Raw genomic sequence first — 15,368 nt, 5'->3', positions numbered from 1 at the left:
TAATTCTAAAAAGAGGAAACATTTACTTCTGTTTATCATTTGCAAAAGTTATTTATGATGGGAGGTGTGGAAAGAGGAGGTAGTCCCCCTGAAAGATATGACTCTTACCCTCTGTAAGCTTGCATTCCAAAAGTTACATATTCACATTTTGATATACACATGTATAAAATTTGTCAGATAACAGGGTTTCTGAAAAATAATCTTGTGATTGTGTTATTCTTATTTATATAAAATACCTTATTTTACTGTTGGCTATTGCAGTAAGTAATGGAACTAAGACCTACTTAATAGTTAGTCTGTGAGAGAATAAAATTTCATTTTATTTGTTGTCAGTGAGATAAATTTTAGTTGGTATTAAAACATGTTTTTAATAGAGTCTAACATTAAATTACTTCTCGAACAAATAATTGCAACCTTCGCCCTTTATAACTTTATCAATCAATACGAAGCAAGATACTTCAGTTTCCTAACTGTTCCTACCCACAAAAGAAACTCGATTTACTGCTTATCACCCACAGTTAAGAATTATCTTTTAGAAATCCAAAATGCTCATCTCTTGAAATCTAAATTAAATTCCTTCATTTATCATGGTAGAATTTTGCTAAATTTTAAATGTTCTTAGACTGAGCAATTTTTGGTTAGTGTCATTCATTATTTTACAAGCCTGTATATGAGACTAATGAAGCTGTAGGATTGACACTTGGCTTAACAAACAATTTTTCAAATGTCAGCCCATGAGAAAGAAAAGAAAGGGAAGAAGAGGGTATCTTTACAGAAGGAATGCACGACGGTAGAGTTTAAAGTTTCTTTTTATATTATATTTGAAAATGTTTAGTTTATTTCTCTATTTCTTCCAGTATCTGACATTTTCAAGGTTAGCAAGGATTACTGAATACAGAAAACAAAAATTTAAGTGACCTTTCTTAGAAAAGTTCCCAGCCCTTTGCATTATTGACTTGAACATGCATGTCTGGTTTTCACACTAGATCCTGAATTCCCTGAGGCAAGGATTTTTTTTTTTTTAATATTCCTAGAACCTAGAACTTATCACAGAGCTAATCACATGGAGCAACATAGTACATGATGTTCTGCTTTTCACTGCAGTTCTTAATTTCTACCTTGGTTAAAACAAGATCACTGGGCTTCCCTGGTGGCGCAGTGGTTAAGAATCGCCTGCCAGTGCAGGGGACATGGGTTCGAGCCCTGGTCCGGGAAGATCCCACATGCTGCAGAGCAACTAAGCCCGTGCGCCACAACTACTGAGCTTGTGCTCTAGAGCCTGGGAGCCACAACTACTGAGCCCGCTCGCCTAAAGCCCGTGCTCCGCAACAAGAGAAGCCACCGCAATGAGAAGCCCGCGCGCCACAACTAGAGAAAGCCTGCACACAGCAATGAAGACCCAACACAGCCAAAAATAAATAAATAAATAAATTTATTTAAAAAAAACAAACAAACAACAAGATCACCAGAATGCTATCATTTTAATTAGTTTAAAATCAAGGTGTGTCCTAGAGTCTAGGGAAGAAACTTTGCTTTGTCTCTTAAAGACATATTTTGTGTACAAGATTTAAAAATTAGGACAATTTTATGCTTTAAAAATAGTTATTGGTTCCTTTATTACCTCATTATATTCAATTAGGACTCAGCCACAAATATGACATCTGCTTCTTCATAACTATGATATAGCCCCTTACGATTTATAGGAAATAAAATTCTTTTCCCCAGATGTAAGATTTGACTGAAATCCAGAAAAAAAAAATGTGCCTTTTTATTTTTAGTTAAAATCCTTTAATGTAGAAACAATGAAAATCATATTTATGACTAAAGTGATCTTAAAAATATAATTCTGGGACCAAAGAGTAAATAGAAAAAAATGCATTTGAAAACTTTGATTGAAGTTATTAATACTCTTACAGAAACATGCAGAAGCCAGAAGTATTTGCTCGATAAATTTTCGTAAGTGAGCACACCTGTGTAACTAGCAGCCAGGTCAAGGCATCGAACATTATCAATAGCCCAGAAACCACTCTGTGTCCCCTTCTAATCACTATAACCCCATCCCCCAAGGTAATCACTATCCTGACTTTCAACACTAGAGATGAGCATTGCCTGTTTTAGAACGTCATATAAATGGAATCGCATGGCCTGTGCTCTTTTTTGTCTGGCATCTTGCACTTCACATTGTGAAAGTTATATTGTATTGCACAGTGCAAAGCAGTGGTTTATTCACTTTCATTGTTAAATCGCATTCCCTGTGCTCATTATTGTTGGGCAAGTGTAAAAGCAAATCTTCTCCCAATCCAGAAATTTTCTCCACAAAGTAGTAGAGAAAGAAAAGTTTTTTATTGAATAATTATTAAAGCAGAATGTGATCCGCATCTACCGGCAATCCACTAAGAGACTGCAAAGACAGAAATCTTCTCCTGACTTTACCAACTGAGTTAGCAAACTGGCTTCATCCAGAGGAAAAACAAATGTCTTATCTTTATGACAGGAGGTAGTTTTGCAATGAGGAGCCAGGTGCCCATGAAGGTGGCTCTCAGGTCTTTGAGAAGGACATTCCTGGGTCATAAAGTTGACAAAAAGCCTGCCTAGTTTTCACAAGAATTTATACACATTTCAAAGAGATGAGAAAGTACGTATAATTTTAAATTTTCAAACGTAAATGCTCTAAGAAGAAGGAGGAGAGGGAAATCTCTTTCTAACATTTTCAGTATAAAAAAAAGTAAACCTCTTATTTTTATTTGTCCTTTCACTATACCACAAATTATTCATTCACTCTACTGTTGAGGACATTTGGGTGGCTTCCAGTTTAGGGCTATTATGAATTTTTGCTGTCTTGTACTCTCTTGTACGTGGATATTGTATGTACACATGTATGGTAGGTATATATCCAGGAACACAATTGATGATCACCGGGTATGCATATGTTCCATTTTAATAAATATCGCCAGGCTTCCCTGGTGGCACAGTGGCTAAGAATCCGCCTGCCAATGCAGGGGACACGGGTTTGAGCCCTGGTCCAGGAAGATCCCACATGCCGCGGAGCAACTAAGCCCGTGCGCCACAACTACTGAGCCTGCACTCTAGAGCCCGTGAGCCACAACTACTGAAGCCCACGCGCCTAGAGCCTGTGCTCTGCAACAAGAGAAGCCACCACAAGAAGCCTGCACACCGCCACGAAGAGTAGCCCCCGCTTGCCGCAACTAGAGAAAAGCCTGCGCACAGCAACGAAGACCCAACGCAGCCAAAAAAAAAAAAAAAAAAGAAATAAATTAATTTCAAAAAATATCATTAATAAATATTGCCAAACAGAATTCCAAAGTGGCTACAGCAAGGGAGACTCTTTTAGGAGTCCTACTTAATCTTCCTTTTTTAGTAAATAGTAAGAAGCTAGCTGTCATTCAGAAATTAAAGGTAGAGTTCTCAGAGAAATCATTTTTTGTCAATCATTGATAGACATCAGATAACCTGTTAAATATGTACAACTTTTACTTGTCAATCGTACCTCAATAAAGCTGGGGGAAAAAAACAAAAAAACATCAGGTAACCCGTGTCCTCTGGGCAACTATTGAATTATACCTATAACAAAGGCATAGAAAGCATGTGACTATTAACACCAGAGTACTAAATTGTTTGAGAATCTTAATATTGGTCTAAAATTATCTCTAATTTCCTTTTACTCAGAGATAAAAATATTTCATTTTTGTTTGTCTTCTGATAGTTATTATTCGTAATAATTATTATTTAATAATACCAAACATATGTTATAACTAAATTTATGCTATAACTACTATGGTATATACTATGAAATAGCCATAATAATCAGGATCATCTGTCTTTTATAAAATTTTTAATGCATCAGAATTTATTATAGCAAAATAAATAACTAGCAAAAAAATAAGCACAGAAACAAAAATCTGACTAGAATATAGCTTTGTTACAGGAACCAAACTGAAATCAGTCTCTGTCTCTCTGTCTCTCTCTCTCAAAAATACGTGTAAGATCACACATGCCGGTGCACAGAGTTTTTTCTTTTCCTTCTACTTCTGTCAAGATAATTTTCCCATGTTATTAAATACTCTTCTGAAATATAATTTTTAGTAACTGTACAATATACCTTTTAATGAAGGCACCATAATTTTCTTTATTATTTTCTTTCTGTAAGACTTGCAAGTAGTGTCCAGCTTTTGTATTATAAATAACACTGCAATAAATATAAATGTCCACATTTGATTATTTCCTTTGGCTGAATCCCAAAATTCAGACACAGGTGTTCATTTCTTTCAGACTCCTGATATAAATTCCTTTCCTGTAAGGTTATTCAAATGTACAATTCCATCAGAGGAGCGTGACTATCTTACAACACTGTGCCGCACATCAACATTGAAAATAATAATTCTTATCCTCTTTTATACTGTAACAGATTATTAAAATATATTTTAATTGGCATTTTAATCAAATGTTTTAAGTACTTGATATTTAAGTATTTAGAAATATTTAAATATTTAAAATATTTATTTAAAAATAAATATATTTGTATAGGCATTTAATGAAAATGAACTTGAATTTCTAGTATGATTGACCCTTATAATTTTCCTTTCGATCTTCCTATCTACAAGAGGAAGTTTGTCTTAAAGTGCAGAAATTATTTAATTCTAGAGAGAACAAATTTGAGTCACCCTATATTAATTGTACTGTTACATGAGAGAAATTAAATGCCAAGTGTGAAAAGACCATCTATTAGCATAAAAATGGGGACAGGAATTGTATGATTATTTTGAATTTTCAAAGAATTCAACTGTATCTCAGCAACTAGTTTCAAGGCCCTCTCTACCAAGCCTTTTTCAGAGTTCTCAATTAGAAATAAAATATATCAATTTGTTGTAATTCTTTTTATGGGAATGCTGGCAGGGGATAAAATAGTTAAAGAAATAGGGAGGTAAGGAAGAAACTAGAGCGGGGATGATATACAGCTTAGGATATCAATCTGGAAATAACCAAGATATGGTCATACTGCTAGATTTTTTTTTTCTAGGCACATTAAGAAACACCAATGTAATTTTGTTTAATCATAAACTATGCTAATTTTCCCTTTAGATACTTTATCCTTTAGTTAATTTAGGTCATTAATCTATGTAAATCATTAGCTTACTATAAATGTTTTCAGCTAACTGTTTATTTCTATTATAACTATTATAACCTGTGTAATAAAAATATTTTTAAAACTTTTGTATCAGTGGTACTTTACCCCTCATGAGATAATTAGTGAAAATACTTAAAGTGCTATATACATGTTAAGAATTATTATGAATACAGATCACACATGTTAGCACTTACTAGGAAGTTGTTAGCTGCAAATATTGTGATTATTCATATTTCTGTGTCTTGTCTATGTGGTAAATAAAAATGTAGTTTATCAAGTTTTGTGATTTCTCTGGCTTTTACGGATTTATGAGCAGAGTAGCACACTACTAAACTTAATGTTAATTTAATAAAGGAGCTATTAACTTTAGTCTGTTCATTTAATATATAATATAGAACATTTGGAAGTGTTTATGGAATAAAGAAATCCAGTTTTACCCCAAGAAATGCTTTATAGTTAGAAATAGTCCAAAAACTGTTAAATGTAATAGATTAATATACTGTGCGTTGACTCTTTTCCAAAAGGAAGATTAAGTTTTTTAAAAAATCAGTCAACAGTAAAAATGCAGTTCTACTGAGATGTTTCTACATTGTGTAGCTCTCAAATTGGTGCCCCCAGTTAATAAGGATCCTTGATTTGTTTGGGGAATAATTGACCAGAAAGCTTATTAGAAGAGCACACATCTAAATGGTTTATAATAGGTTTCCCCAAGAGCATTTTTTCTTAAAGGATAATGCATTTTTATTTATTTACTTTTCTTTCTGTTGACCCTTAGGCTTCAAACTCTCAAGGATCACTTCACTTATTCCCTTTATGTTAACGTCTGCCGATCCCTCTTTGAAAAGGATAAGCTACTCTTTTCCTTTTGTCTAACTGTAAATCTGATGATACATGAGCGTTCGGTCAGTATTGTTTTAATTTGTAGGGAAAAAAATATTACCGTGAATTCATTAATTTATGAACTTGTGTGGGAATATATATAAAAGGATTGTAAATAGTTAATTATAGTTAAGGCATCACAACTAGATTGAATTTCACAGAGGTGAAAAATAAGTTAAGCAGAGTTCATTATATAACTATTACTACTTAAATTTTTGTACGTTTTAGTTTAAAATAGTTTCTATCAGAATCTAAGTATGCATATAAATTAACTAAATATATTGATATATGTACTTCAAGTAATAGTATAAATGGCAATGTTTTTAGAAACTTTTGCAAGTTCATCAAATCTAACCATTGGGCTTAATGATACCATTCATTAATTTTTGCTATGTTTCAAATCTATTAAAATATAGGAAGCACTTTAAGACTGGAAGAGAGGTGTATAAATTCACTATTTTATATTGTGTGTTTAAGATTTATTGATTTCATATGGCAATGTATTAGTTGAATTCTGAAGGAGTAGAAGCTTTATTTTTGCATTTCTTGCAAAAATTTCGTAGCAGTACCTCATTATGTTTTATGGAAAATAATTGAAAACATAGCAGATTGATTGCCTTTCAACAATTTTTAGAGCCAATAAAACTCTAAGAAGTCATTTAAGAAAGCATATATTCAAAAAGAATAAATTTAGATTTCCATGTTTAGATCAGTAATTCTGGAGGAAAATTATCAAAAATACCTATCTAAACTGGAACTATTTTGAAAACTGGTTATAATGGATATACTGGTTTCTTATGAATAAATACTGAGCTATACCAGTAACTATAGAATTTTATGGGGGCCATACCTGAGGCTTGAAAATCAAATAGTGAGTTCTTTTAAAATAGTTGTAAGTTTACTATGTATATGATGAACTCATTTCTGACTCTTCATGCTACTTTGTTTTCCAAAGATTAATAAAGCTGAGTGGAGATTTCTGCTAACTGGTGGCATTGGACTGGATAATCCTCATGCCAACCCTTGTACGTGGCTTCCTCAAAAATCTTGGGACGAAATATGTCGACTAGATGAGTTGCCTGCCTTCAAAACCATTCGTAGGGAGTTTATGCACTTAAAGGATGGGTGGAAAAACGTATATGATAGTTTGGTATGTTTTTAACCCTCTTGCTTATTTCAGAGTTTTTAAATGGAGAAAATAATGTCAAACAATTTATTCTTATCTTTGAGTAAAAACAAGATTTGAGTAAGCTTTAAACTGGTCAAATATTAAAATCAGTGTTTCGATTAAACTATCCCCACCTTCAAAATTGGTGGTTCTGTTTGCACTTCTATTCAAATTCCTTGAAATATATAGAGATGCAAAAAAGCTGCATGGTCCTTTAAAAGTACTCTTTTTGAATTTCCATGCCAGGTTTTTTATTTATTATCAACTTGTACTTTGGCAATCATAATGGCAGATGAGTTAAAATTTTATAAAACAGATATTGTTTAGATTTTCTGAATACAGGACACAAACGAATAAATATTTTTGTCATTTGATGAAAGGGAAAAGCTAATAGTTCTCAAATAATTTTCATGAGACCCTATCTTGCTAATTGGAGATAGCTAACATATACCATGATACTCAGTTTCCCTTCTAGAATATGTAGGAATTGTTGCCTTCCCTCACTTTTCTTTTAGCACAAGGGCTAATATTTTGCTGATTCCCAGTTAATTTTTTCTATTGTTTCTTCTCTCTGGACATTCTGCTTTCCTTGGGTTTAATATGCAACAGTTCTGTTGCAGGGGAGGGTGTAGGGGAAAAAGAGCCAGATGCATGGAGAACACTTTTTCTTTGGTGACCTGTTTGTTGTATTATACATGATAGTGAGATTGTGTCTACACCTGAATTTAAATATTTTGGACTGGATCTCTTTTGGATCGCTCCTAGTTAGTAACAAAACTACATTTCCCAGAGGCAAATATGTTTTTGTGTATAGTTGATTCTAATTTAAATAGAAATTTCCCTATGATGAAGCATGGAGATTTCTGATCTGAGATACCACATAGCCTTCCTAAATGTTTCAAAGGTGCAGGTGTCTTTTTTTCCATGTTTACTCCTCCTCCGGGAATCTTGATACCTTTCTTCTTGCATATTTTTAATAGCACTCTTTTGGCTTCTTTGATATACACATTCTCAAATATCCCTTTCTAAAAAAAATACCAAAAATTCTTCAAAATAAGAAATAACACACATCCTTCTTACTTCATGTGCAATAAATGTTTTTTTTAATAAATAGATAACGAGAGTAGTTGGTAGGTTTTTAAAATGCCTTGGGAGAAATAACGGGGAAAATCTAATGCACATTTATTTTTTTAATAACAGGGATCATTTTGTGCTATTGATTAATATTCATATTGACATTAACCCGCTTAATTCATGTCTTAGTTTTGTTGTTTTTAGTGGCATTTAAAATTTTCTTTTTATATCTTATTTCATAACTTTGCCCCAACCTAATAAAATTTACATTAGCATTCTTGATTTCAGTCATTATATGTTGTCTGTAAAACTCGATTTAAAAGTCAAAATACTGTTTTTGTTTTCTTTTTTTTCTTTTAAATAGTCTTCCAAATAGCATTGAGTTATATCCACTGTCATTTTAGGAACCACATCATGAGATTTTTCCTGACGATTGGGAAAATAAAGCAAGTGAGTTTCAAAGGATGCTTATCATTCGTTGCCTGAGACCGGACAAGGTAAATGTGGTCTTTGAAAGCAGCTCAGTGAGTCCAGTCCCTCTTCTCTCCACAGTCCGGCCAAACACGTGTTTCCTTATGTAATCGTGGGTCATGGGGGACGTAAAGGAGCCTGGGGGAAATAACCTCACTTCCTTCTAATGCAGCCATCTTTCAAAAAGTGTATATTTATAAAAACCACACTAAATTAGTAACTCACCAGATTATATTTTATAGTTTTATTTATGTTATGATTCTTCCTTTTATTATACGCTTCCCCAATTCCTCACAATCTACTTCCTTTACATGCAGTAATCTCATTTTTATTCTTACTGTTTCGATGACATTAGTCAATGTGGTTTACATGAAGCTGATTTACTAGACTTTCTGGCTCCTCAAATGCTATCCTGTACATGGTTTTTTGTTGGCTTTTGGAAAGCTAGTAGAATATTAAGACATTCTTCACTGCTAACTACAAAGGAAAATGTCAATATCATTAATTTTCATTTCTTTAAATAATAAATTATATAACCAATGAATCAGCTGACCTGTCATATCAACAAATTACAGTACTCATTGACATCCTCATTTGTATTATTAACTTCCATTTAAAAAAACAACTGTTCACTTAAGTGTAAAGACCCATACCCACAGAGATATCTACATACTCTGAGAAAATGTAGACATTAGGAGTGTTGGAAAAATAAATTGAACAAAATATTCTAATTGTCCACTGTTACTGCTTGAGTAAAAATATACATAATTATTTCAAAATTTACTGTATTCAGAATTTGAGTTGCTAAGGAATATAATACAATACTTCCATTCTAACAACAACAGAAAAAGCAGAGCTTAGATTGTGAAAGCAGTGTACTTTTTTTTTTAAGTTTTTCTGCACATCAGTGATAATATAGGGTAGCAGCATTCTTTCCTCTGTAAGCCATGGTCTGTTCGATGAACACATGTCATTCTTGCTTGACTTGGCAGTGTGGCCTTAGCCAGGGCCAAAGTATCCGTTAGGCACAGGGCCTAGGGACCATGATACTCTTAGGGGTTCATGAAAATGTTTTAATTTCTTTTAAAATGAGAAAATAAATCAGTCTGTATTATATTTGTAATTATACCAAAATAGTTGTAAAATACAATTTTTTATATTTATTTATGGAAGAAGGGACCCATGAAGTGCCGAGGGCCCCTGAACATCATAATGCTGCCCAGCTCTTAGATGCTGGAAGTACCTCCCGTTGCTCAGGATCATTATTAAACTGATGAAACATCTCCCCCTTGGTGGCCCTTTTAAAAATGAATTTTCACTAGAACTTTAGCGTTAAGCGTCAGAAGTTTTCACTTCAACTATTAATTATGGAAGAATATGAAATGCTTCAGACTCTTGCCTAATACAGCTTCTTTCTTTAAAACCTTTCATTAAAATTTTCAAAGGTTTTTACTTTGTTTTCTAAGCTAAAGGCTGTTCTGCTAAATGACTCTGCATGTACTGTTGACCTTCTCCCCTCAATATTTGATAAACAAAGAAGTTTCTGTTCATGTTTTATATTGTTTAATTAGGAGTGATTAATGAGCCGTTTCCTAATTGCAGCAGTTACATGTATAAATATCTTTTCCCCAGTTTGTTTTTAAAAATTGGACATTTTAATCTGAAAATATGTTGAGCTACCAAATAGATCCAGTATTACTTTCCATAGTCACTCTCTTTTTAAAGTGTATTTGAGGGAACTGGGGAATTAGATATTCAAGCTGAGGAATTTTTGTTTGTATCTTTTTGTTTGTTTTTAAATCAATTGAGGTTAAACTTAAGGTTTCATACTTCTCTTGCCTACTCTGCACAATACTTCAGCACCTTGTCTTGTAACTTTTTCTTATATGTTTCCATATCTCGTCTAGAGTTTTTTTTGGATTGGTGGATGAGTGTAGACATTAACGCTACTCACCAGTATTTTTGGTTGTCCTCTCCTGAGTACACTCGAGGTGGGGGCATTGTGGCCATAAACCTTGCTTTGGCCAGCAAAATGTGAGCAGAAGTGTTAGGGCAGAAGCATCTCACTACCAGTGTGAGATTCTCCAGGGCACTCCCCCCTGCCACCAAAACTGTGGAATCACATGTTGATATTTAAGTGCCATAAACAGGTGGCAGTGCTGAGCTAGCACAGGGAGAGTTTGTTGCCTGGACACCCAGATGACTTTGCTGGGACAAGAAATAAGCTTTTGTTGTGTTAAACCACTGAGATCTGGAAATCGTTTGCTACTACAGCATAATTCAATTTATCCTAAGTGATTAACTAGTTACCATTATCTATACTATCACACCCGTAATCCTTAATATAGAAATAATTATTAGTATGCTCTTGTATTACTAGCAACCTCAAACCCTTCAATCTTGCTGTTGCCAGGTGCTTTAATTTCTAGTGGTAAATCGTTGATGTTATAATCTATGTATTTAAAATTAGTATATGACTATTATGCTTTTAAAAGAATGATTTTCCAAAGCAAAATGGTATTAGCATGCCAGAGAAAGGAACAGTGCTATATGAGGCTAATAATTGGGCTAGTACTACATAGATTTTATTTCTTTGCCATCTCTAAGTCATGAGATATATATCTCCCCTAGGAAAATCAGCAGTTGTTTGATCTCTAGTTTACAGTACATGTTATTTGTCAGCACAATTTTTTCTGTCTCCTTTCTACTGCTCTCCCTTCAAAACCAACTCCATCCCATGGTAAGAAGCCACAGGTGCCAGGTTATCTAATGCTCTAGTTTGGAAAAATGTAAAAGATGCTCACTAAATCACCAGTAGGAGAAATGAGATGAGTTTGCGCCTTCCATAGAATTTAATAGTTTAAAGAACCAAAACAGCCAAGACGGTTTTGAAGAGGAAGAAGAAGATGTGGTAATGATAAGGTGTGGAGACTTATTTATGCAATAACAAGACTTTTAAAATAAAACTAGTGTAATGTTGGCATGGAAGTGGGCAAGTACTGTATGTCAATGTAACAGTTCAGAGTGCTCAAGAAACGATCCACATATAATGAGAACTTGGTGTTATTATAAATTGGCATTATATTGCTTAATCAATATATTGTGCTAGATAATTTTGTATGAAAAAAATCAACTTAATTCTATATCTAGGACTCTTCTTGGAGTTTCAGACTCATACTCAAACAATGTATCCCAAACTGAACTGATTGTAACTTGTCAAACTATTCCTTTTGTATTCTGTGTATCACTAGCAAAGAAATTTGAAAGCCAGTATTTATTCTTCTGCCTCCTAAATTTATCTCGCACATCCAAGCAATAAAATATTTTGTAGAGTTTAAAAAAAAAAAAGAATTTAATAGTTTATAGTGTTTTATTGACAAAAGCATATCAGATGGATAAATACTGAGGTGTGGAATGTTTTGAGCCCATTTACAAAATGAAGAGCTTCTGGCCACAGTTCTCGCCTTCTCACAGTAAACAAAAAGCAAATTAATCAGCTTTCAATAAGAAACTTGTCAAATATAAGTTAATATGTTTCTCTGACCTCAGATAAATCCTATAGGGACTTGCAAGACACAGAAAAACATACATAGGTGACCACAAACTTCTCTTCTGCCTTTGGGAAGATGGCTGCCTAAATGAGTCTATAATTTTTGTCACTGACAGATTTCATTTTATAAACCTGATGCTGGCATAATCAGATTGCAGAAGCAAACCCAATTCCATTCCATCACCTTCCAAACTGAATAGCTTGCACAGCTTCATTTACTTCAGGAGTTACTGTTCAGTCTTGGGAGCAAGCAGGTCTTATTCAGTTTTAACATTTAAAATGAAACAATGAAACTTGTGCCCACCCTCACGCAGGCACCCCTAACTGGGTTCTCTGGCGCTAACAGAAGAATCAGTTTCCACCAGCCAAGTTTGCATGAGCGCAGTGGACGCTGCCAGCCTGAAACACTCACAGAAGGGGGGCCGTTTAGAACTCAAAGCTTCCTAAAAGTAAAACCATGCACTTAAAAGCCATGTGCTTTCATTGTGTTTGTAAAATTATAATTTAGTGAAGAAGTTAGCCTTGAGAGGAGAGAGGTTATTAAAAACCATTTTGTTTTCCTTTGTTAATTATTGTTGTTGTTTTTAATCTAGTGAGAAAAGACAGCCACAGGAAAAGAATAATAGGGAAAAGGGCAAGGACAAGGCCTGAGACAGGCAGTTAGGATATTTTTAGTTTTCTGCCATAAGCTTGATATCTGTACCCATTCAAAATATCTGAAACATGAAATAACTTATCAAGAAATGAAACTTGATGTATAGATGAATTTATTATTCTGTAATTTTTGTTTAGAATTACCGTAATTAGAATCCCACCTTCACAAAAGAGAGCATCCTAATTTATTCATTCATTTGTTCAGTAGATATTTATTGCACAGGAACAATATATGAGTAATCTTGTTAGGTAGATCCATGCCAACCTGGCACTTATACATGTGTTATTACCCTTCTATACCTTTCCATAGTTTTAAATTATTTCTTAATGACATACAGTTGATTTACAATATTGTGTTAATTTCTGGTGTACAGCAAAGTGATTCAGTTATATATATATTCTTTTCTCTTTTTTTGCTGTTTAATAATCAGCTCTACTTTTCTTAAATATTTTTATATATTTTTGACAACAAATCATATTTGTGTGTTTTCTCTGGTTTTATTTTTATTTTTATTTTTTTTTAACATCTTTATTGGAGTATAATTGCTTTACAATGGTGTGTTAGTTTCTGCTTTATAACAAAGTGAATCAGTTATACAAACATACATATGTTCCCATATCTCTTCCCTCTTGCGTCTCCCTCCCTCCCACCCTCCCTATCCCACCCCTCTAGGTGGTCACAAACCACCGAGCTGATCTCCCTGTGCTATGCAGCTGCTTCCCACTATCTATTTTACATTTGGTAGTGTATATATGTCCATGCCACTCTCTCACTTTGTCACAGCTTACCCTTCCCCCTCCCCATATCCTCAAGTCCATTCTCTAGTAGGTCTGTGTCTTTATTCCTGTCTTACCCATAGGTTCTTCATGACCTTTTTTTTTTTTTTTCTTAGATTCTATATATATGTGTTAGCATATGGTATTTGTTTTTCTCTTTCTGACTTACTTCACTCTGTATGACAGACTCTAGGTCCATCCACCTCACTACAAATAACTCAGTTTCGTTTCTTTTTATGGCTGAGTAATATTCCATTGTATATATGTGCCACATCTTCTTTATCCATTCATCTGTTGATGGACACTTAGGTTGCTTCCATGTCCTGGCTATTGTAAATAGAGCTGCAATGAACATTTTGGTACATGACTCTTTTTGAATTATGGTTTTCTCAGGGTATATGCCCAGTAGTGGGATTGCTGGGTCGTATGGTATATTCTTTTTCAGATTCTTTTCCATTATGGTTTATTACAGGGTATTCAATGTAGTTCCCTGTGCTATACAGTAGGACTTTGTTCTTTATCTATTTTTTATATAGTAGTGTGTATCTGCTAATCCCAAACTCCTAATTTATCCTTCCCCCACCTCCTTTCCCCTTTGGTAACCATAAGTTTGTTTTGTGTGTCTGTGAGTCTGTTTCTGTTTCATAGATTGGTTCATTTGTGCCATATTTTAGATTCTACATATAAGTGATACCTTATGGTATTTGCCTTTCTCTTTCTGACTTACTTCACTTAGTATGACAATCTCTGGGTCCATCCATGTTGCTGCAGATGGCATTATTTCATTCTTTTTTATGGCTGAGTAGTATTTCATTGTGTATATATACCACATCTTCTTTATCCCCTCATCTGTCGATGGACATTTAGGTTGGTTCCCCATCTTGGCTATTTATACCTTTCCATATTTGAATGAATCTGTTGTGGAGGGATTAAAAAATTTAAGTACATATATTTCTTCACTGTTTCTCAGCTCCAGACCCTCACACCCTCAGTCACTCTCTCTCTCTTACTCTTTCTCTCTCTTTCTCTCCCCCTCCCACCCTCCCTCCCTCCCTCCCTCCATCTCTCTCTCTCTCTCTCTCTCACACACACACACACACACACACACACACACACACACACACACATCCATACCAGGATTGACACTGTTTTTAAAGTATTGTGACAAGTCAATGAGTTTTACTTACAAACCTTGTGTGGATAGAGGTTCTGGAGAATGCACTATTAAAATTTGGAAATGTTTGTAACTTTCTCCAGAGGAGACCACCTTTTTGAGATTCTTGGTATCTGCAGATTGCTCCTGCAATTCGCTTTAAGTTCAGAAAAGTTGTGGGGTGGTGGAATTGCTGTCCTAATTTGGAGTGTTGTGTGTACACACAATTCCATCCTCGGATATAAGTAGGTGTCCAGTCAGAGTGGTTCTGAAGCTTTCAAAAAATTCTTTGTGCTCTTGTCACTTCATTACTTCTCTTCCTGGGATGTTTACATAATTTTTTAAGCTAGATACAGGGATACTGGTTCATTAAACGTACCTTTATTACTTGCTTGGCTCACACCTAAGCCATCACCCAGAGATGAGTGGTGTAGACCCTTCATCAGAAAGAAGGAATGATGTACCTGAGGCTGTACATAGCCATACTGCTTTCTAC

The 15,368-nt window shown here is 34.2% G+C and overlaps 1 protein-coding gene across 1 annotated transcript in view; it reads left to right on the top strand.

The window, feature by feature from the left end:
• Positions 1-15,368, top strand: part of DNAH7 (dynein axonemal heavy chain 7) — a 221,067-nt gene that overhangs the window by 165,922 nt on the left and 39,777 nt on the right. Inside the window, exons 51-53 of the mRNA XM_059927531.1 lie at positions 5,922-6,048; positions 6,981-7,175; positions 8,672-8,764. Of these exons, the coding sequence (XP_059783514.1) occupies positions 5,922-6,048; positions 6,981-7,175; positions 8,672-8,764 (415 nt within the window). The remainder of the gene's footprint in view (positions 1-5,921; positions 6,049-6,980; positions 7,176-8,671; positions 8,765-15,368) is intronic.

This window comes from Balaenoptera ricei, chromosome 7, assembly GCF_028023285.1.
Source record: "Balaenoptera ricei isolate mBalRic1 chromosome 7, mBalRic1.hap2, whole genome shotgun sequence".
NCBI classification, from domain to species: domain Eukaryota; kingdom Metazoa; phylum Chordata; class Mammalia; order Artiodactyla; family Balaenopteridae; genus Balaenoptera; species Balaenoptera ricei.
The sequence above is the reverse complement of the archived record's forward strand: the minus strand, read 5'-3'. Positions and strand labels throughout refer to the sequence as shown.